The following is a 19,746-nucleotide window of genomic DNA, read 5'->3' as shown; positions in this document are numbered from 1 at the left end:
ACAATATGCTCTTCCACGATGGGGAACTGTTTACACTTTGCATATAAAACACAGAACTGTTCACAGTGGCCTCTGTGCTGGGCTCCCATATGGACCCTTTGCTTCATATCGGTTGCCATGTACTCTTGCTCTACAGTGGGTTTCCAAGCTCATTTGGCATTGGAGCTTTTAATCTTTTGGACCATAACCACTTAAAAATAATTATACTGTTTTATTTAAATGCTCTTTTTCAGGTGGTAAGAGTGCAGTTTTGACAGCCTTGATTGTTGGCCTTGGTGGGAAGGCTACTACAACTAACAGAGGTTCCTCATTGAAAGGATTTGTGAAAGATGGCCAGACGTAAGTGTAATATCTTGATTTATGCATCTGTCGGAGCCAGTAGAGATGTGTTGGTTGAAAGAACAGTACAACAAACATATTTGCTTCCATTTCTGGTAATTGATCACCTTTTATGCAATGCTTTCCTGGAGAGCTTCTTCAAATCTATTAGACAGAGTATTTCGAAAATGTAAACAATGACACTTGTTTTAAATGTTTGCATAACATTTATTGCACATAAGTTTGTGAGAAATGTCTAGTGATTTTACTTAGATTTCACTGGCCTAATAGAAAAAAGCCGTAGACTAGGTTCCCTACACTAGGTGCAGTTAGTTGAAGTCATTGTGAAAGTAAGTACAGAGTGATTTGAAAGAGGGCATTCACATTGGCTGCTGCAGGTGATTATGAAGTGCAAGTTTTAACAATGTTTATTTGGGAGTTTTGAGGGCATTGTGTCATCTTCTGTACTTCACAAAAGATGTAACATGATGGTGGTGCCCTGCGCCAACTCTCACAGTTGATAGCCTTAACATCTACTATGACATTCCCTGTCCTGTCTTTTGATTTTGATTTTGTCACTCTCTCTAAATTTACAACATAAGTACTTTTAACTATTTTATTTTTATCCAATGTTTGTTAATTTTGGAAGACTTTGAGAAAGTTCTTTCTTTATCCCTTTTACAGCACTGCTGGTTCTGCTTTTTTACGTTAAATTCATCTGAGTCATCTGATTTAGCCTTCACCATCATCATCATATTGTGTAAAAACATCTACACCAGGGTATCAAGTTAATACTCATTTTATTTATTCCTTCTCTCTCCTATGCTTTTTGAAGGTGAGGCTTAATTTAATTTTGACGTCTTACCCTATTATTTGTCTATGCCTCCAAAAATAGCTGGCATTTCATCCTCTGATCACGTTTTACTTTTATCTTAATTTGGTCTTTCCTTTCTCTTGGTTGTAGCAACTCCTTCCCTACTTAATATTGGGGCCCACATAACTTTTCTTTTATGCTGATCAATGTTATCACTGTCGGCTATGCAGATGTCTACTCTTGGTAGTTTTACGACTCTTAAACCCTTTAAACTGTCTGCTGGACTTCTTCAGTGGCCTTTCCTTACTGCTGAGTTATGTCAGCTAAGTTCACTTATCGAGGCACAAGCACAAAGCATTCTCAAGTTTTACTGTCTATAACCTTGTTTCGTTGAATAGCTTTATGAAGCTCATATTTTAAAGCAATATAAAATCCTCAACAACAGTTTTCCTCTCTAAATCATTGTTACTCTTCCAGGTTATTTTTCTGTCTTTGTTCTTCATTACTTCTGACACTGCTTGATATATTATTTCTAAAACTGACAGGATTCACATCACATTGCAACACCACCTTTGTCTTACTCCTCTTCCAATTCTTCTACACCATTTGAACACCGTTTGACTCCATCTGGTCTATGAGGTTTATGTTTAATATGTTACTTATATCAAGTTTGCATTCTTTCCTGTTCCTCCACTACAGTAGTTATTGGGTACTTCGATCTATTTTCATTTAATTCCTATCTCACTTTTCACTTTAATTCCTCACTTTCTCTTGGTGTTTTGCCAATTTCTTATACATTTTTTTCAATGTTCTTTCATTCATTCATTGAGCAGCCTTCCATCTATCTAAATTCTACTATTTTAAAGAGTCTCATGGGTTCTCAACTTCCTTGTTTTCTTTAAAGGCACCTCCCTTTTTCCTCCTGTGCAATCCTGTTTCTTCTCCTGTTTATATCATCTTGTAGTTTTTTTACCTGGTTTCGCCGCCTTCTGTTCTGTATGTTGTTTTCTACTGTGACTTTCCTTGGTTCTGCATGAGACTAGTTTTGGTTCTGTTTTTGTGATCACTGTTTCAGTATTTTTAAATATTTCCATTCTGTACCTCACCCTATTCACTGTGGCCCCGTTTTTCTTCCCACTTTATTCTTTTACACTGTCATTATATATATTGTTTTCACTTTGAGATCCATTTTTAGGTGGAGCCAAAAATGACAGTGCATGCACTTTCTTTTGCGAGGCGTATTGTGGCTTACTAAGAACATAGAGGATCTTGGAGCCCATCCATTGCTTGCCCTTGTTTGGCTTTCCTTGTCAAACTCATTTGCCTACTTTTTACTCATGTCCCAGCTTGTCAATCTTGTTTGTCCCTCTCATGGGTCACTGCCTCCTCACAATCTCTTTGATTGGCTGGCATCACTATTCAGACTGCTTGCTTTTCAAGCACTAATTTCTCCATTTATGTTAAGCACTCCATTGTAGTGCATGTATTTTTAAACTGTCTTCCTCGTGTACGTCTCTTCGCCTTGGACTCCATGTTGTCTCTTTTGACTGACAGCTTCTCTCTTCCCGCCTCCCCCTTGTGCTCGCCTGTGTGATTCACCCCAGTGCTTCCCCCATCTGTGAACTTCGTGCTGCTTTTCCCCAACCTCCTTGTTGCTTTCTCTCATGTCCCCTCCCTCCATTGTGTTTGCATCACTTCTGTATAGCTTCGGCAAAACAACTATTGATTTAGTGACTTTTACTTTGTTTTAAGTTCTGCAGATGTTTCCATTACCTTACGAAATCGAGGAGGAGACGCATTTAAGCCTGACGTGTATGGGGAGTCTATAATTGTACAACAACATATTAGTGTGGAGGGGAACCGTAGTTATAAACTGAAAAGTAAAACAGGTGAGAAGTATTATTTTTTTTTCACTCACTAATTTAGCCCAAAATAAGTGTTTATCCTTTAAATAGTAAAATTATATTCTCAGAATGAATGTCTGAGGGCATGCAGATTGTATCTATTAAAGTGCCTTGCATGTTTTAATCAATTTCTTTCTATTTGAACAAATGTGAGTTTGTCTTGCCCTAGTATAGTCTCCTGAATTGTTTTGATGATGTAGAACAGTATTTTCCAACAAACAATTCCGTACATTGAGGATATCTGATCCTATGAAAACAACACATAATGATAAGCATTGGTAAAGCCAATAGTCTTGGCCTTTCACATTACTCTAGTGTCTGAAGTCATTACTAGTTGTTCGTCGAGTAAAAAGCAACTGCTTGAAAAATCCTTAACAAGGTTTCAGTGTGACAAGACTTTAGAAGATGTCACTGTCAAGTCAGAGATCCAACTGCATGAAGTCTTCTCAAAACTGCAGTACCCGAGATTGTTTACTAGATGTCCATATCAGTTTAGAATCAATCGTCTGTAATGCTGTTAAGAGTTGAGCGGGCGCTGTGTCAACATAAAAAATCACATATTCACTTTTGCTTGCTACTGTAATGATTTGTGCTTATTTTTATAGGATAAATGAATATGCCAAAGTAGTTCATCATGATGAGTCATTGTTGCAACTTTCAATAAATGTCTTGATTACTGTGGAAGTCTTGTGCTTACAGCCTAGTATACATACATACATACATACTAACAGTCACTGGTAAATTCAACCTTATTCTTAGAAAACTGGTTTTGGACATGTTTGCCAACAATGTACAGTTGCTACTAGTAAAGTCAACCTTGACCGAACTGTGCTGATCCTCCACCCTGTACTGTTAGGAAGCAGCAAAATGTCAATGTCCGTTGAGTATACCAATATATAAAGAAATTTGCCCATGTTTTTTTTTATTCTTATGTATTTTTACTCAAAAATATTTCTTGAAACTTGCAAGGAATACACAAACCTGTAGTACTGCATGTTGTTAATAGCTTTCCCCTTCAAGTCGGATGCAGAGCCTGAAAATCCTTTCACCAAAGTGCAGAACTTTAAGTGGTTCTTAGGTGTTCCTCTCAAGTTAGATCCAGCTGAAGTCTTCACATAGTTGGAGTGCCGTAAGTTGTTACCTATATGCCGCTCTTGAGTTAGATGCAAAAGCATCACATGTCCTAAACAAACCTGAGGGATTATGGTTTAACTTAAAAAATACATATGCCCTTTTGCTATACAATTGAGTTCTGCTTGTTTGCTTTAGTGTAAACACACATGCAAAAAAGCTCGGTTTAGATGACGAGTTAATAGTGCACCTATCAACAGATGTTCTTATTACTATTGAGCACCTCTGATACCAATCTAGCATATATAAGTACTAGCAGCCCTGGGTAAATTCAAGTGTCTTCAACCTTATTTTTAGCAAACTAGTTTTTGAGTAGCACTATACATGTGTAGCAGTGAATTGCACTTGCTTATTGTAGTGAAGCCAGCTTATGGCTGACCTACGGCCTGTGCTATGGTAGAATGAAGAAGTAATAGTTAAGTATTGTTCCATCGCTGGGACTGGGGGCTTGCCTAGAATCCCAAGTTCAGAAGACATTGACGAAAGTTGCTACAGTCTGAGTTTTTGTGTTGCTTTCTAGCATAAAAGTGACTTACTCCCATCTGTGTGATATCTTTGGCACCACATGCATAGATAACTGAACTTATAGATACATGGAAAGTCCCTCTATAGTACAAGCTATTAAGAGTCCTACTTTCTTCGATGAAATCTGAAAGTATCCATGCCCTATCTGTTTGTGTTTTTTGGGAGCTGGACCTTCAGTGCCGGGCACTTTGTTTGAAGTAGCTATGTGCTATACAAATTACCCTATTATTAGTTCCTACTCAGATTTAGGGTTCATGAGTGGGTCTCTTTCTAAGCTATTGGGATCTCTGAAATAAGTCTTTATGTGAGAGCAGTTTTCAAAGATCAAAGACTTGGAATTTATCTCCATCTGTTTGCAGGAACTTGAATCCCTGATCTCCCACACTTACCATTGTAAACATTGAAAAAGTACCTGGATGTCATCCATATATGTTTAGAAATTAAGACCATGGGATCAGGCAAGTTGTGCCAAAGGCTTCAACTGAATTCTAGGACACACCCTAAACAGAGTTGTGAAACTATTATGTATTTTCTTCCAGATGCCCCTTTTGTACATGTGTACTGAATGCCTAGATTGTGCTTAAGCGTTTATGTAAGACTACACCAACCACAATGCACCCATATTGCATGCTGCAATTGGGAATTATACGGTTCCTTGGCTGCATTTTTTAATCTAATTTTGTTTTTGCCATATAATCCATGATCTGCAGATTTTAACAAAAAATAACTGTTTCTAGCTCAGACGGATCAAAGGTTAATAAAATGTGGCAATGTGGGTTCGCATACAGTGGAAGGCCCTTCGCCAAGGTTAACATGTCATCTTTCGGTTGCTTTTTTCTGTATTTGGTTGTTAAACTCGGACTAATTGGGTGAAATATTTGCCCAGACATTATAACCATGTGTACAAATGACAAAATAATGAAGTAGTAGTATAAAACATTACAGCATTATGCCGCATGAATTTCCTTTTCTTGCTGCATAATTTAGTCAACCCTGACGCATAATCTGGTGCTCCCCTGCCACATAATTCCAGTTGCTCTAACTGTAACCAACACTGTGTTACTATGGCTGAGTCTTTTCAAGCAGAAAAGGCTTGGCAGGTGAAGTCCACAGAGCATCGCATTTCATAGGGAGCCTCTGGCGCAATAATCTGTGGCACTTGGAAGAGGTCTGTTTATAGGCTTGGCCTGAACATCAAGGGGGATACCATCCAGAATCAAAGCAAGTGAATTTTCCTAATCCAACTAATAATGGCAGTGAATGCACCTAATGTTATCTGTGACGTCAAAATGGAAAGTTGTTACAGGTATCATTTTTTCTGTTAACTTGTTTTGTTTTCTTGTTTTTACTGTAGGAAGTATCATATCTTCCAAAAAAGAAGAACTTATTGCAGTGCTTGATCATTTCAACATTCAGGTGAACATGACATATGTTTGTCCCAGATATATTCCAAGAGAAGCGTACATCTGAAAATCGTAAAACCATGTTTGTTTACCTAGTGTGCATGCCTGGGTATTTGTGACCAACAGAAATATAGCAGTATACATATTAAGAGGAATATAAATGCATATGAATAGTTGATGCTCCTTGTTGTGCATTCTTAGGTGTGGATGTGCTGCAACAGACAAGAATGCCTTAAGATTTTTTGTCCCTTCTCATTTAACCCTAAAAGAGACCAGAGAACAAACCTGATTTATTAGCTATACTAATATTTTGTTTATGTACTCTAGCTATTAGTATTCTTTCTAAATCTCCCTTATATTTTGAGCTACTTTCTTTCCTTTCTCCTGTTTTCTTGTGTCCTGTCTCACCTCCCTCCTGGTGTGTGTTGTGGTTTTGATATGTAGATGTGCATAATCGTTCCAGTTACATGGTTACTTATCTTTGTTCTATGCTCTGATGCTCTTTATTATTATTTTACTGTACAGCCCTCCGATACTCTTTGGCATTGCCTGCGCTCTGTAAGAATGTGTACACAAATAATTTGACTCCTTTCCACCCTGCCGTTTCAGTACCTCTGGAATGTGCTAAAATGTCACACAAAATAGTAGTTGTCAATGCAGTGTAAAACTGCCCTGTTTTCACTCTTTCTCCTCATGTCCACATTGTCACAATTTTAAGCCTTTTGTATTCATGGGGAGTATTCACCCTTATCGGATAGCTTACTATCTGTGCAGCATATTTGTTCTGCAAATGGCACTGATGGCAAGATTGTTTTCTTTAGCACTGTACTTATAATTAAGAGGAGTGATGCTGAGTTACTTTCTATAATCGAGTGAAACGTAAATCCCTTCTGAGAGGTTACAAGAATGCAATCGTAAACAAAGATAAACCATTATTTATCTTTAACAAAGCATAGAAACTGCAAAATTGTGGATACTTATACCCTACCACCCCCCCTTCAAAAAATGAATATTCCATACTCCCTGAAGCTTTGTAAAGGGAAGAAAGCATTTGACTTCTAACATTTGTTCTAGTTCCCATACAGCCTTACTACTCGATTCTGGTATTTCCTTGTTTATTCCCTGCTTGTAGGGATGGCGTTTTCCTGAGGAGAACACAGCTGACTTCACAATTAACCCTAAATCTATTTGTTCAGAGATTGTGATGGTTACAAAGTGTCTGCAAAACCTTAACTCCTACATTTTTGAAGAATTTGGGGTTTTGAAATTTACAGGAAAACACACAATCCATATTTAAGCCTCAATTTTGCAGAATAACTTGACTAAATGAACTGCCACCCTCAAGAACAAATCCTCATTGTTAAAAGTGGAGCAAAAGTTTATATTGATGGATGAATATTGTTGTCGCTTTTTACGGTGGCTAAGATCATGTGTTGTCGTGGCGTTTTACATCTGTTTAATTTTTGCAATCAGTACAATGGAGTTTATGTCAAAAAAGTCTTGTGATCATGGTGTTTCTGTGTTTTGGCACTGGTTTATGGATTTCTTTTGCAATTTTATGGAGCTCTTTAGGAGGGCAGTCTCCTTCAGTTATTCATGTGGAGCAATGTTGTATTTTTAGGGTGCTGATGCTTCTTTTGTAGACTTTATTATAGTGGCATAGTGTGCTTTTGTCTGTTTTCTCTTCTGATTTTCTCCATTTGGTTTGTAGTATGTTGAGTTGTGTTTTTGTTCTTTTCATGTTGTCATTAACCCATGTGTTGTTCTTTTTGTGGTCAACCGTGAATGTTTTTTTCTTGGTACCTTTATCCAGTGCAATGGAGAGCCAGTTTTAGAAAGTGTGTATGTTTTTCGGCCACCTGTTTTTTGGTGTTTGGGTGCATTGATATGATGTAAGTAGAATGATAACATGCATTTAACGTCAGGAATATCAGACTTTACAACGCATGTCATTATCCCACGACATTACAACTTGTTGACCTTAACATTGTAAGGAGCGGTGCGTTATGAGGGTGGGACCCAGCAGTGTGTTTAGATACTTAGTTGAGTTTTATTTGCCTCAGTTCAATTAATAACCTTCCCTACTATCAAAGCGCGTTTTGTGTGTGTGTTTGTAATATTACAGTAGTTACAGTCTGAGGAGCTGGTCACCATCAGAAATTATTTTTTTGGTTTGCTGATAACTTTAGTGCCATTTGACGAATGTTCACAAAGCTTTCCTGAAAGAAGTTCATCCACCTCAGCTCCTTCCTTGAAAGTTTTGGGTGATCCGTCAACTGTAATTTCTTTTCCATTCTGCCCCCATCCATCCTTTATTTAATTTTTGGAGGAACTCCCTAAATCCCACTTTTGTAATCCATTAATCTCCCTTTTTCTCTACCCACCCTTGAACCGTAAAAAAAAACCCTCTTCTTCCTTTATCTCTCCTCTCCTCTGAACCCCCAAAATCCCTTATATATTTTTTATCTGTATGCGCCCCCGGAGCCCTAAAAAACACTACCTCTACCCACCCTGACCCCTAAAAAAAAACCTGATGCCTCCCATACCTCTACTATCCCTGAACCCTAAGAAACCCTTATATCTCTTTACCTCTATCTGGCTCTAAACCCTTGTTCCTTACCTTCTGTTACCTCTACCCTACATTACCCTTAAATTAATTTTAATGAGATAAAATTCATGTAATTAAAAAGAAAATACCTGTTTGGTAAAGTACTTTGGCTTAAAGTATCAAAAAGGGTCCTGCATGGTACTTACCTGCGTTGTACTTACATGGTAAAAACCACAGTATAAAGGCTGAATGTTTAATGGGGTCAAAGAGCACAAAATATGGGACCGGTTGGATAAATAAGAAATAGTGCACTATAGAATTTGCATTGATAGTGATTCAGTAGAATTTTCCAGCCTTCCTGTGTGATCTCAGAACATTTTTACTACATATAAAACTTAATCTAATGTTGTAAATTATATGTTTGTAAATACCTTCTGCTTCTTTGCGGAGACCATTAGCTTCCAATACCCAACTTTGTACGGATATTTTCTCCTCGGCCCTATACTTGTTTGTGGATCCGTTTTTGTTTTGGCTAGCTTATTTTCACACAACGTCTTCAATTTTTTTTATTTCTCTTAGCAAATTCCATCTTGCTGTAATGGTTAATTTACAATTATTTTTAGTAGTTTTTTTCACATCTCCTTCACTGTTCATGGTATGACCCTTCACAGTGTCAATTGCTTCATTCTCAACATGTCCTGTTTGCCTCCCCTTTTCTCATCCTACTAAAGAATTTGACTTGTGTAATACCATATGTTGCAATCAATGATGGTTACTCATGTGTTATACAAGAAGTAGGTTTATTAGCTTAGTTATAGGTTACAGATAAAGCCCCACCAGGAGCAGCTTCCTGCAGCACTGCCCTTCTCACTCCAACTGTCCACTCATCCAAGCACAAACACTGTCAACATTCCAACCATACAATGACCTCACTCACTGGCTGAGCAGCAGGGAGCCTTAAGGTAGTGGGGAGAACGCATAAGATAGCAAGAGGCCACAATACCATTTGATGCAGGGCAATACAAGTTTATGAGGTTATCTTTCTCAGAGGAAAGCTCAAGAACCTGAGACTAAAAGACGCACAGATTGTCCATGGGGAGAAAGCCTTCTTCTGGGACCCAGCTTTAATCCACAGAGGGACATTCAGAGAAATAAAGGTGTACAGGAGGCAGAGATTCTCTGCCATTCTTGGTTTACTGATATAGTAGTTATATGTTACCCATCAAAGGCAGATTTGATGTCTAGTGCAGGGTTGCAGAAGATTCAAGGTCAAGGGACACCTTGAAGTTGAATGAATAAATTCTGATGTGGAAGTCCTATTGTCAGAGCTGCTGGGGCGTCACTTATTTGGACTTTTTCTCTGTCTCCAATGGGTTCTCCTGAATGACCAGTTACACCTTTTATTACCTTCTATAACTTTGCCTGATGTTCCTTTGCAGATGCCACTCCAGCCTCTACATCATCTCCTTAATCTGGCATAGTTAATGACTACTCCTAGACAAAGGTATTTTGCACAGATAATATTTCCTACAACTCTGGCTTTGACACCAACTCCTCCTTGGGTGACAGTCAGCCTACTCCTGCTATTCATAGTTGCTTCAGATTAATGCCCTGGTGGACTAAACCACCTTCAACATAAAAGGAGGAGGAAAAGGACAATAAGTTCTTGTGTGCCAAGAAACAATATGGGTGAGAACACATATTCTTATCCATTGACTTCATAAACTACTTCATCTTCTCTTGGCTTGACTTTGAGTAGCTCACCAATAGACAATATTACGAGATTTTATGGAGTGTTTGTAAGTGGTGTTTCAAAAGTAAACAGTCCCTGGAAATGCAAATGTTTCTGCAGTTATGGAAACTTTTCAGGTGGGATCACAGCCAAGACCTGTGTTACTTGTTTTACCAGGCTGCTTTGAATTGGAAGAAGAAAGGTGTCTGACTCAGCTAGCAACTTGAGGCTCCACCTAGTCTGCTTAAAAAATGCTGACCCCCCCCCCCCCCCTGAGCAAGCTAATCCTTTTCTTTTATCTAACCCTAAGCTGGACTCCGTTATAGTCTCAGTAGTGACGAGGAGGAATGCATCAGTTCCTGAGACATTGATGCATTGTGAATCAAAAAATAAGCAATTTCTGATTTGTGCAAAAATGGATGGAGGTGCGTAAACAAACTTACTAGCAACTAGTACCACTCCTTTTACTAGGCTTCCATGAAAGCGCTCCATACACACCTTCACAGATGACATACTCATGGAAAGTAGGCAAAACTGCTGAAGGTTTACATAGAGGTCTGTTTTTCTTTATTCAGCAGTTCTAGCAACCTTTGAGTGATCTCATAGTTTACCTCTGAGAAGATATTCTTGACTGTGGATATCTCTGTTAAAAATTGACCCCAAATGAAGATACTGAATTTTGTTTCATTTGGAGCAGCCTTTTTTGTATTTTCTGCCCAGGAGGAAATGTAAAGAATGACGGTTGAGACATAATGTATAAAACAGTAGGCTTGAAGAGAGAACATTTTCTAGAGTATCAGTACAAACACATTAGGCAGGGGGTACTGCCTGTAGCACCAGCATAGGCTTCACACCCTTTTCTGTGTGTACCAGCAGCAATATCACCAACAGTAGCCTTACCACTGAAGAAGGTGATCTAGGCTCAGAGGATCACAACAACAGCAGACTAAACTATTGCGAAAACACAATAAAATACAAATGGGTGCAGGATATTCTGCAAGAAGGTTATGATATTCAGTTCAAGTCATACTTAAATTATTGTTAGATTGATGTATATTTTTAGGACAGTGCCTCTTTTTGACATGGTCACCCCCACGTTTTGCCTGGTATCTGATGCAATTTTGACTGAAAGTGCACTGGATTCCTGCTAACCAGGTCCCCAGTGCCAGATCTCTTTCCCTAAAACTGTGCAGTTGTTCCCCAATTGTCCACACCTTTGGAACCCACATATGTCCCTAGTAAAGGATACCCCGGGCTGCAGCATGTACTGTGCCACCCTCAGGGACCCATCACCTATCGCATGCAGACTGCGTGTCTTGGTGCAGCTAAAAGTGAAAACACAACTTGGCACACAGCTGTGTGCCATGTCCCCTAACACTGCATGCAGTACATGCAAGTCACCCCTACAGCAGACCCTGCTGTGCATTACATTACATGTGAGGACATATCTGCAAGAGCAGATATGACCCCACTATGTCTTTGTCGATTCTCAGACATAGTGAGTGGACAGGGAAGCCATTTTAAGTACATGTTCTGGACACTGATCAATATGAGTTTCCTAGCTACATGATGGCTTCACTGAAAATAGGGATGTTTGGTATCAAACATCTCATATTAATAAACCCTCACTGGTGCCATTAATACATGCACCCAGAGGGAACCTTAGAGGTGCCCCCTGAAAAACCTACCATTTACCTGTGTTCTGGCTGACCAGTTCTATCTGTCCTGCCACTACCAGGCACGTTTCCGACCCCTCCCCCAAGCCCCCACCAGGTTGAGAGCCTTTGCTGTCGGGTAGACATAAAGACTGCTTTGGCAGGGGTGTTGGCGCACGCCTCCCAACAGGATGCCCTGTGAATCTGTGTTTCAAGGCTGAGGGATTCAAAGAAGCCCACCGCCCGTAATATGTATATCTGGCTTCCCTCAAAAGGAGAGGATACCACCCCCTGCCCCAGGGCCCATTTGGCACCTGGACAGGTGGGGAAATAAGTAGTCAGGGAGGTGTGTCTACCCCTCGGGTTAGTCCCATCCCTAAGGTGTGCCACCTGATGTGGACACAACAATTGGAAATCTGTCATCTTTGTGTTAGCAGATTTAGGAACTCTGTGGCAGGATTATGGTGTCCCCATGTCACTGAGTATCTCAAGACGTAAACCCACCTTTTGGTTCTCCTCGACTGAGCTCCCTGTCCACACCTGCAGCCTCTTTTCAACTGGACCGATCCTCATTGGCTAACACTGGGCATGCAACGCCGCACTACACCTCTCCACCCGGCCGCCCCGTGGTCGCCCAGTGTGATCAGTTGGTGTGGCTCTGACCCTTGCCCAATACTTACCTTAAGTCCAGGAGGAAGGTCCCATAGATCGCTGTACTATACCCGTTTGCCGTATTGGTTTTTCCTCCATAGAATAACTTTGCAGCTCCCAAAAATTGCACTGTCGGCTTTTCACAACTGTAACGATTTTTCTTGCAAAACATGTTTGCCTGAGCATATTGATTCTGGTGCCTAAACATATATAAAGATACTTGTTTTTTTGGGTGTGAAAATTGGTGTGACTCTCCTTATCCCATGGTGCATCTAATTTATTGACTGTGTGTGTATTTGCAGATGTCTAACACTCCTCTCTGACGAGCCTGAAGCTTCTCGACCGACCTATCCCCTTAAAAAGCACATTAAGATTGCTAGAGCAAGCCCCTATCCACTGGTAAGGGAACCCTTGGATTCTGCATGATATATCTCATTTTGATATATCATATAAATAGCCAGCTTCCTACCAAAACCATACCCATCAGCAAAGCAGATGTCATTGGCACTGGGTTGAGTGGCATTGTGCATATTCATTGTTCTTAATACCAGACTGCACATGGGACTCTTGCAGCATTGTTTTGAAAGTCTGTAGTCCTAGGCAGAGAGTTACTGGGGAGGACAAGCGGAAGATAACTCAGTCAGCAAGGCAGTCTCTTTTGTGGTGGACCTGTAAATAAAACCTTCTCAAGAAAGGTCAATTTCATCACTATCTGAAAACCCAAACTACAGTGAAAAATGTGTCTGACGGAAAGGGGAGCACACCTAGATGGTCTGAAAGTGCAAAGTCTCTGGTCAGAGTGAGAAGCCCAGTATTGGAGCAAACTGCGGTACATTTAGGCCTTAAGGTTTTTCTTCCTTCTCTGATGGGCAGAATTCTCATTTGAAACAGATATTTGTACAACATGTACCATTGAACAAACAAGGATATATTAGGTCAGGGCACTATCACTGGAAGATTTGCAAGTCGCTCCTGTCATAAAATCTACTCTTAAAATCAAGAGCTTTCAGCAGAATGTAGGAATTAAATGAATAGGTTATAAACCCTGTTCATCAAAACATCATTTTAGAATGGGGCTTCCCACAGAAAGACATTATTGCAGTGGCTCCTTTTTATTACTTCTGTTCAGCCCGCCTACATTGGTTATTGGGAAGTCTTGCGTCCTGTAAGACGTTAAAAAAAAAAACTCCAGGAAACCGATATGCTCTATTCCCATTCTAGGTCATTTGTGGCAAGGGGGTCTTTAAAACATGAAAAAACATATTTCCTTGCATTCTGTAACGAATGGAGAAGAAATACATAGCACCAGACACAACACTGGCATGTCTGTTTAATCACAAAAAGACAGTTTCTGTCAATCAATCAACACAAGCTTTATTCGGTCGTAAATACCCATCAAAGCATAAAACCACAAATAATCCAAAATTACGTGTTTAATAAATGAATAAATAAGAGTTAAAAAACATCAGTCAACAATATGATAAAAATAGACTCAGTTTCTGTCATATCTACTGTAGCGCAGACACAGCAGAGAAATCCTACAGCTTCCCTCTACAGTGCCTCCTGACAAGGCTGGAGTGTCGGCCACATAGGGGCATTAGCAGCTTTCAGTGGCTGGTTTCTCAGCTATAATAGCAGAATGTGACAGATAGCTATGGAACAATAAATCACCTTTTCTACAAAACCTACCAGTGAGGCTAGCCTGGCTACATTAAAAGAAGGCGAACAAGTGCCAGCCTCGCTTATTGACTCTACTGTGGATTCTACCATCATAGACTTTAGGCAGATAGGCAATACAATTGTGATGCAGCAATATAGTCAATTGACTTAAAAGCACATTACTCAGGTGAGAAGTTGAAGCCAAGGACAAGGACATGTCTTTTGGTGGAAATAACGTATTTGGTAAAAAGTCTGAGACTCTTGCAGACCGTTAAAACTAAGACAGAAAAATTATAAGACTAGTTTCAAAGAAGACAAACCTAATCAGTTATGCACACTAATCTCAATAGAGGGCTATCCCCATCATAGAAGCAATATTTATTCTTACAGACCTCCCAGCCAGATTCACACACACTACCAGTACAATTCACATCAAAAGCAACAGCAGGGACAAGGCAGATCAAACTTGAAGAGAAAAGGTAATCAGCTGAAATGCTTCCAGGCTCAGAGAAAGAGAAACTGACTCCAGACAAGCAGGTGGTTGCTTTTCCATCTGCCTTGCATATAGCGGGCCATAGCCAGCTATACAATTGAAAGTGTCAAGGGATTACATTGGACCCTTGGGTACAGGATATTGTACAATCACAGCTACATAGTAGAGTTTGTAGAGAAACCTCCAGTAAACCCACAGAGGAAAGCAGAACACAAATACCTTATAGAGCTCAATGAAACAAATCTTTCTTCAAAAGGAGACAATAAAGGTAACACCACAATGCAAAAACAATTTCAATATTTGTATCCAAGATTTTTCCTCGCACTGAAAAAGAATGGAGAAAGGATTTTGTATAACTACCATTTAAGGAAGCTCCCATTTATACAGAAAGAAGAATACCTGGCCTTGATAAACCTGGAGGATGCATTGCAATACATTCAAAACAGTATTTTCTTGATGTTCCTTGTGGATGAAGAGCTTTACCCATTCAAGGTCCTTCCATTCGGTCTAGAATTCGCCCCTCTGATATTTAAAGAATGTATGGCATCAGTTACAATGCACCTTCAGAGAAATGGTTGTGTGAATTACCCATACTTAATCGATTGGTTGATAAAGGCGTTGACTGTCAAACAGGCATACCAAGAACAGCAAATGACTCTACCTTGCAATGGGTCCTGTTTTAAACAAAAAGAAATCAATAATCCATCCTACCAAAGACATCATCTTGGGAGCAAGGACAGTTATCCCTTAATGGGAAGTGAACCCATTAAATGACAGATTCTCATGGCTTCAGCATCTCTTACTAGCTCTCAAACGCAACCTACCGAAAGACAGCTCAGGTTACATGTTTTCTTGTAACCAGTTGCTTCCTCAGTGAGTGCTTCGCTTGAGGCTAATACTGGAGGAGCTGAATAAGTAGTAGTTTCAGATTCAAGGCGATTGGGCCAACATGTTCATGTATCTCAGCAGATGAAACACTTTCTTATGTTGTGGACTGAAGACATGAACCTATTCACAGTCCTCTCCTTAATCCCTGTTTTAACTACAGTGATATTAACACATGTCCCCTACACGTTGGGGAGCACTACTAGAGTTCCATGAGACTGCAAGCTTTAGTCTCAAAAGGTGGTAAAATATATATAGTTTTGCTAGAACTCAGAGCTGTACATCTTGCTGTGTTAGCCTTTTTTCCTTGATTAAGAAACAAATGGATGTTAAAATGAATGAACAGATCAACTGCAATAGCTGTTGAGCCCAGGAGACTATGGGTTCTGCAGCACAAGCTCGGTATCACAGTGAAACCTGTGTGGGGGTGTAAACAGCATATGTGCTAGTAAGCTGCCCAAAGTGCAGGCAGACAGGGGGGAAATCAGAATAGGAGCTATTTGCAACCCATTACAAGAAATTCATGAGCAAGTAACCATGTTCAGGCTCACATGGAGAAGCTTTCTCAACAGAATGGAGGGAAAGTTATTTTATACTGTCTTGCCAAGCCCATTGATGGCCAGGATACCGTACAAAATGAGAAAAGAGCAGGGCCTATTGAGGAGAATGACCCATGCAGGTTTGGTTTTCAGGATTATGGCACAGGTCAAGTAGAGAAACAGAATCAATATAAATCTACTCCAACACTGCCCATGAGTCAAGAGCAGATTCTACCAGACTTACTACATTTATTGTTGCCTGCACTGACATAAAATTGTATTCCTTGCTATTTGCGAATTCCTGACAGTTGCCAAAGTAACTTGAGTGTGGCCAGAGACATATCCACATTTTAAACTAAAGCTTGCAAGTGGATTAATTTTGCAAGTGGATGCTTCAATACAAACCTAAATCCCTTGTTTATGGCCTCTAATGGTTGTTTTTCATTTACTGCGCCCTCCTGAATCAAACCTAAATATCCACCGATCATGGTTGACTTGACTGCGATTTCTAATTCTGGATTTTAGAAAACTAGGCACTACACCATTATTCTCATCTATAAATATTAAGGAGCATGAGAGAGTTGTTCTGTACATGTCTGCCAATGTAGACACCTGCCCAGTTTAGGAGCTAAACACTATTTTGGCTGCTTTGATGAAGGGCCTGTTTGGATCAATGCATACGTCTACAGTTTAGAAGTTACCGATAAGGCACATTTTCACTAGCAGAAACAAGAACACTGAGTGAAATTAACAAATTTTCTATTCAAGAGACATACCTTTGTTTCTTTAAAGATAAAGCTACCGCTAGAACTGACCCAAAATGTATGTCTAAACTGCTGACATTTTTTCACTTAAGCATATATGGTTACCCACTTACTTTCCACAACCAACAACAAGATCAGAAAGATTTTCTAGATTTTAAGCAACACCTTAAGTTTTACACCTGGATAGGATGAAACCATTCCGCCGATCAGGTCGTTTGTAGCCTTCATGAATGGTATCAAGGGCATCCCTTTGTCCAACCAAGATGTTTCCAATTGGATTGTGTCATCGGTTTTGACGGCATCTCCTTGAAGAGGGAAACCGTTGCCAGGGACCATTAGGCCTCATTCCACCAGAGAAGTAGCAGGCACAACTGCCCTGTTCACAGGGTTTTCATCAAGGCCATGTGCAGAATGGCATTATGAAATAACACACTTTTTGCTTAAAATGAGCCTTAACACCATCATACACTTACCCTTTTTGGACTGCTTTCCTAATATGGTCTGACACACATGAATATGAAAGATCTAGTGCTAAATAAGTTACATACCTGTAACTGCATTGTCCAGTGTTCATAACTTTGAGATTTTCACATGCACCCCTGTCCGCCCTAATTTTGAGGCTTATTATATGCTCACACTAAACATGCTTTTAAAACCTGACAGTAGGAACCTCAAGGAAGATGTACAGGGCACTGCATGTCCACCTCAGTGGCTAGAGTTGAGAGGCACATAATGAGGTGAATAAACTGTGTATGTTTTATGATGTTGTTCAATGTTAGTAGAGGTAGTAGAAAGACTGCTGTTCAAAATTAGAGCACTGAGGGTTCCGAGTCTGACGATGGAGAAGTATTCAAGCATGTATCAGTGAAAAAATGTTGGGGAGCTATCAGTAACCTTTTTTTTTTTTTTTTTTTTTTTTTTTTTACAAGGCGTGAGGTGATATGAAAGCTGCTTATCTGCTTCAAGGAGCAGTCTATTGTCACTCCCTTCCCAGTATGCTGCATATATGGCTGATTTTGCCTTTATTTCTGTTTGCCTGTTTTTCACCTACTTATCAGTGTGTAGCTTCCTGCTGCAGTAAAGTGTTTTTTATTTAACTGGAAAGAAAAAATTGAAAGGTTCAAGAAAATTCAGCATTCGAGCCGCAGCTACCTGTAATTTCCTGCATTGAAAAATTCCAAATGCCCACTATAAATGTGTTTTTCTATATTCTAAAAGTGTTCTGGAATTCCCACCCACAGGTGGGGAATATTCTGCAGTTTGAGTTGTCCGGTCAAGATTCAAGCTGCGCTAGCCTCAGTCTTTGAAGACATCAAAGGAGAAGAAGACAATTTATTATGGTTCCCCACCCAGATGCTGTTCTCGCTCACGGGGTAGGTTTCCCTATTGCTTTCCACCTCCTGCAGAATTCTTCTGTGAACTGGAGAAGTTGGACATAACACCAGTGGAGGAACCTTCTTGTGCCGCAGCATCAGCTCTGTCCTCTTTGTTGATTCCAGTCCTGCATGGCTTTCTAGGCCTTTAGAAAGCAGGATACTCTTCCCCCAGCCAGCTGCTTGTGTACCCTGCCTTAAGGGGGCAATCTAAAGCGGCTTTCCAGGTGGTACGGGGAAGGGCAAGGAGGAGGGAGAGGGTTGCTGGGTATGTCTGCCTTTGGTCTTGCCTCAGCCTCTACATTGGCTAACAAATTAGCCTGTTGGGAGGAAAGCCTTGTCAATTAGCCTCCAAGCATTCTATATTGTCTGCAAAAGTCTTATGCTGGAAACACTAGGTCCAAAGATCAGGCAGTTACTCTCTTCATCTTAAAGCATTCTAAGGCTGAGTCTGCCTTGTCACAGAATAACAAGAGGCATCAGTATTGCCTGTATGTTTCCCAAGAAATCTTTGGAATGTAGCCAGAAATTACTCCTTAGGGCAACTACAGATCCCATAGCCCTGGCCACCAAATTCAGAGTATCTAGGCCTGCCCTGAGGATTAGTCTGGCGGTATCTGACCATCACTGACCCCTTCTGTAAATTTGTGCCTGAGGTGGTGAGGCCGAATGGGCCCCCACGACGGCTACCATTTCCAGGAATGTATGCGTGTAACTGCAGAGAAGACAAAGTGGACCAGGCTCTCTGCAGAGAACTCTGGTTTGCCCATGGCCTCCAACTTTTTGACTCTGTCAGGAGACACTGTAGAAATTGCTCCCAGATACCTCTTGGAGTGTGAGGAGGTTTACACAGCTACACTTTCCAGAGAGTGATAATTAAAGTCCGGATTCCCAGATGCCGCCTTGTACCAGTGGGAATCAGCCTGTTGGATGGGGACGGATGGGATCCAAGAGTGCCTTGTTGAATGGAAGAAATGGTTGCAATGCTGCTGAAGCGGTTGTACAATGTCAGTGAGAATTAGACTTGGCTTCAACTGTGCAGAGAGTTAATTCTAATTTAACTCTGCAGCCTGCCTGGGCCATATCTATATGTGTGTGGTATTTCTATAGCGCAAACCAAGCCAAAGGGCTGTGGAGCACTGTACACGATCACAATGAGCATAAAATCAACACGCTATAGTTAGCTTGTTAGAGGACTGTTAATGCGCTTTTGTGTAGTATTCTTTAGATAAGTGTGTCTTCAAATCTTTCCTAAATTGGTGCAGTCCTGGTGGATACATGGGAGTTGTTCCATATCCTTGGAGCATAGGTGGACAAGACTTATTGCCTTTTTTTCCCCACATATATTATTC

At 40.3% G+C, this 19,746-nt stretch overlaps 1 protein-coding gene across 2 annotated transcripts in view; it reads left to right on the top strand.

Annotated features, from left to right (window-relative positions):
• SMC6 (structural maintenance of chromosomes 6) overlaps positions 1 to 19,746 on the top strand; it is a 610,138-nt gene that overhangs the window by 17,006 nt on the left and 573,386 nt on the right. For both annotated transcript variants that reach the window (XM_069235972.1, XM_069235971.1), the window contains exons 4-6: positions 234 to 339; positions 2,885 to 3,021; positions 6,047 to 6,108. In XM_069235972.1, the coding sequence (XP_069092073.1) occupies positions 234 to 339; positions 2,885 to 3,021; positions 6,047 to 6,108 (305 nt within the window). The remainder of the gene's footprint in view (positions 1 to 233; positions 340 to 2,884; positions 3,022 to 6,046; positions 6,109 to 19,746) is intronic.

Source organism: Pleurodeles waltl, chromosome 5 (genome assembly GCF_031143425.1).
Source record: "Pleurodeles waltl isolate 20211129_DDA chromosome 5, aPleWal1.hap1.20221129, whole genome shotgun sequence".
Taxonomy (NCBI): domain Eukaryota; kingdom Metazoa; phylum Chordata; class Amphibia; order Caudata; family Salamandridae; genus Pleurodeles; species Pleurodeles waltl.
Note: the sequence above shows the minus strand (reverse complement) of the source record. Positions and strands in the feature narration are given on the sequence as shown.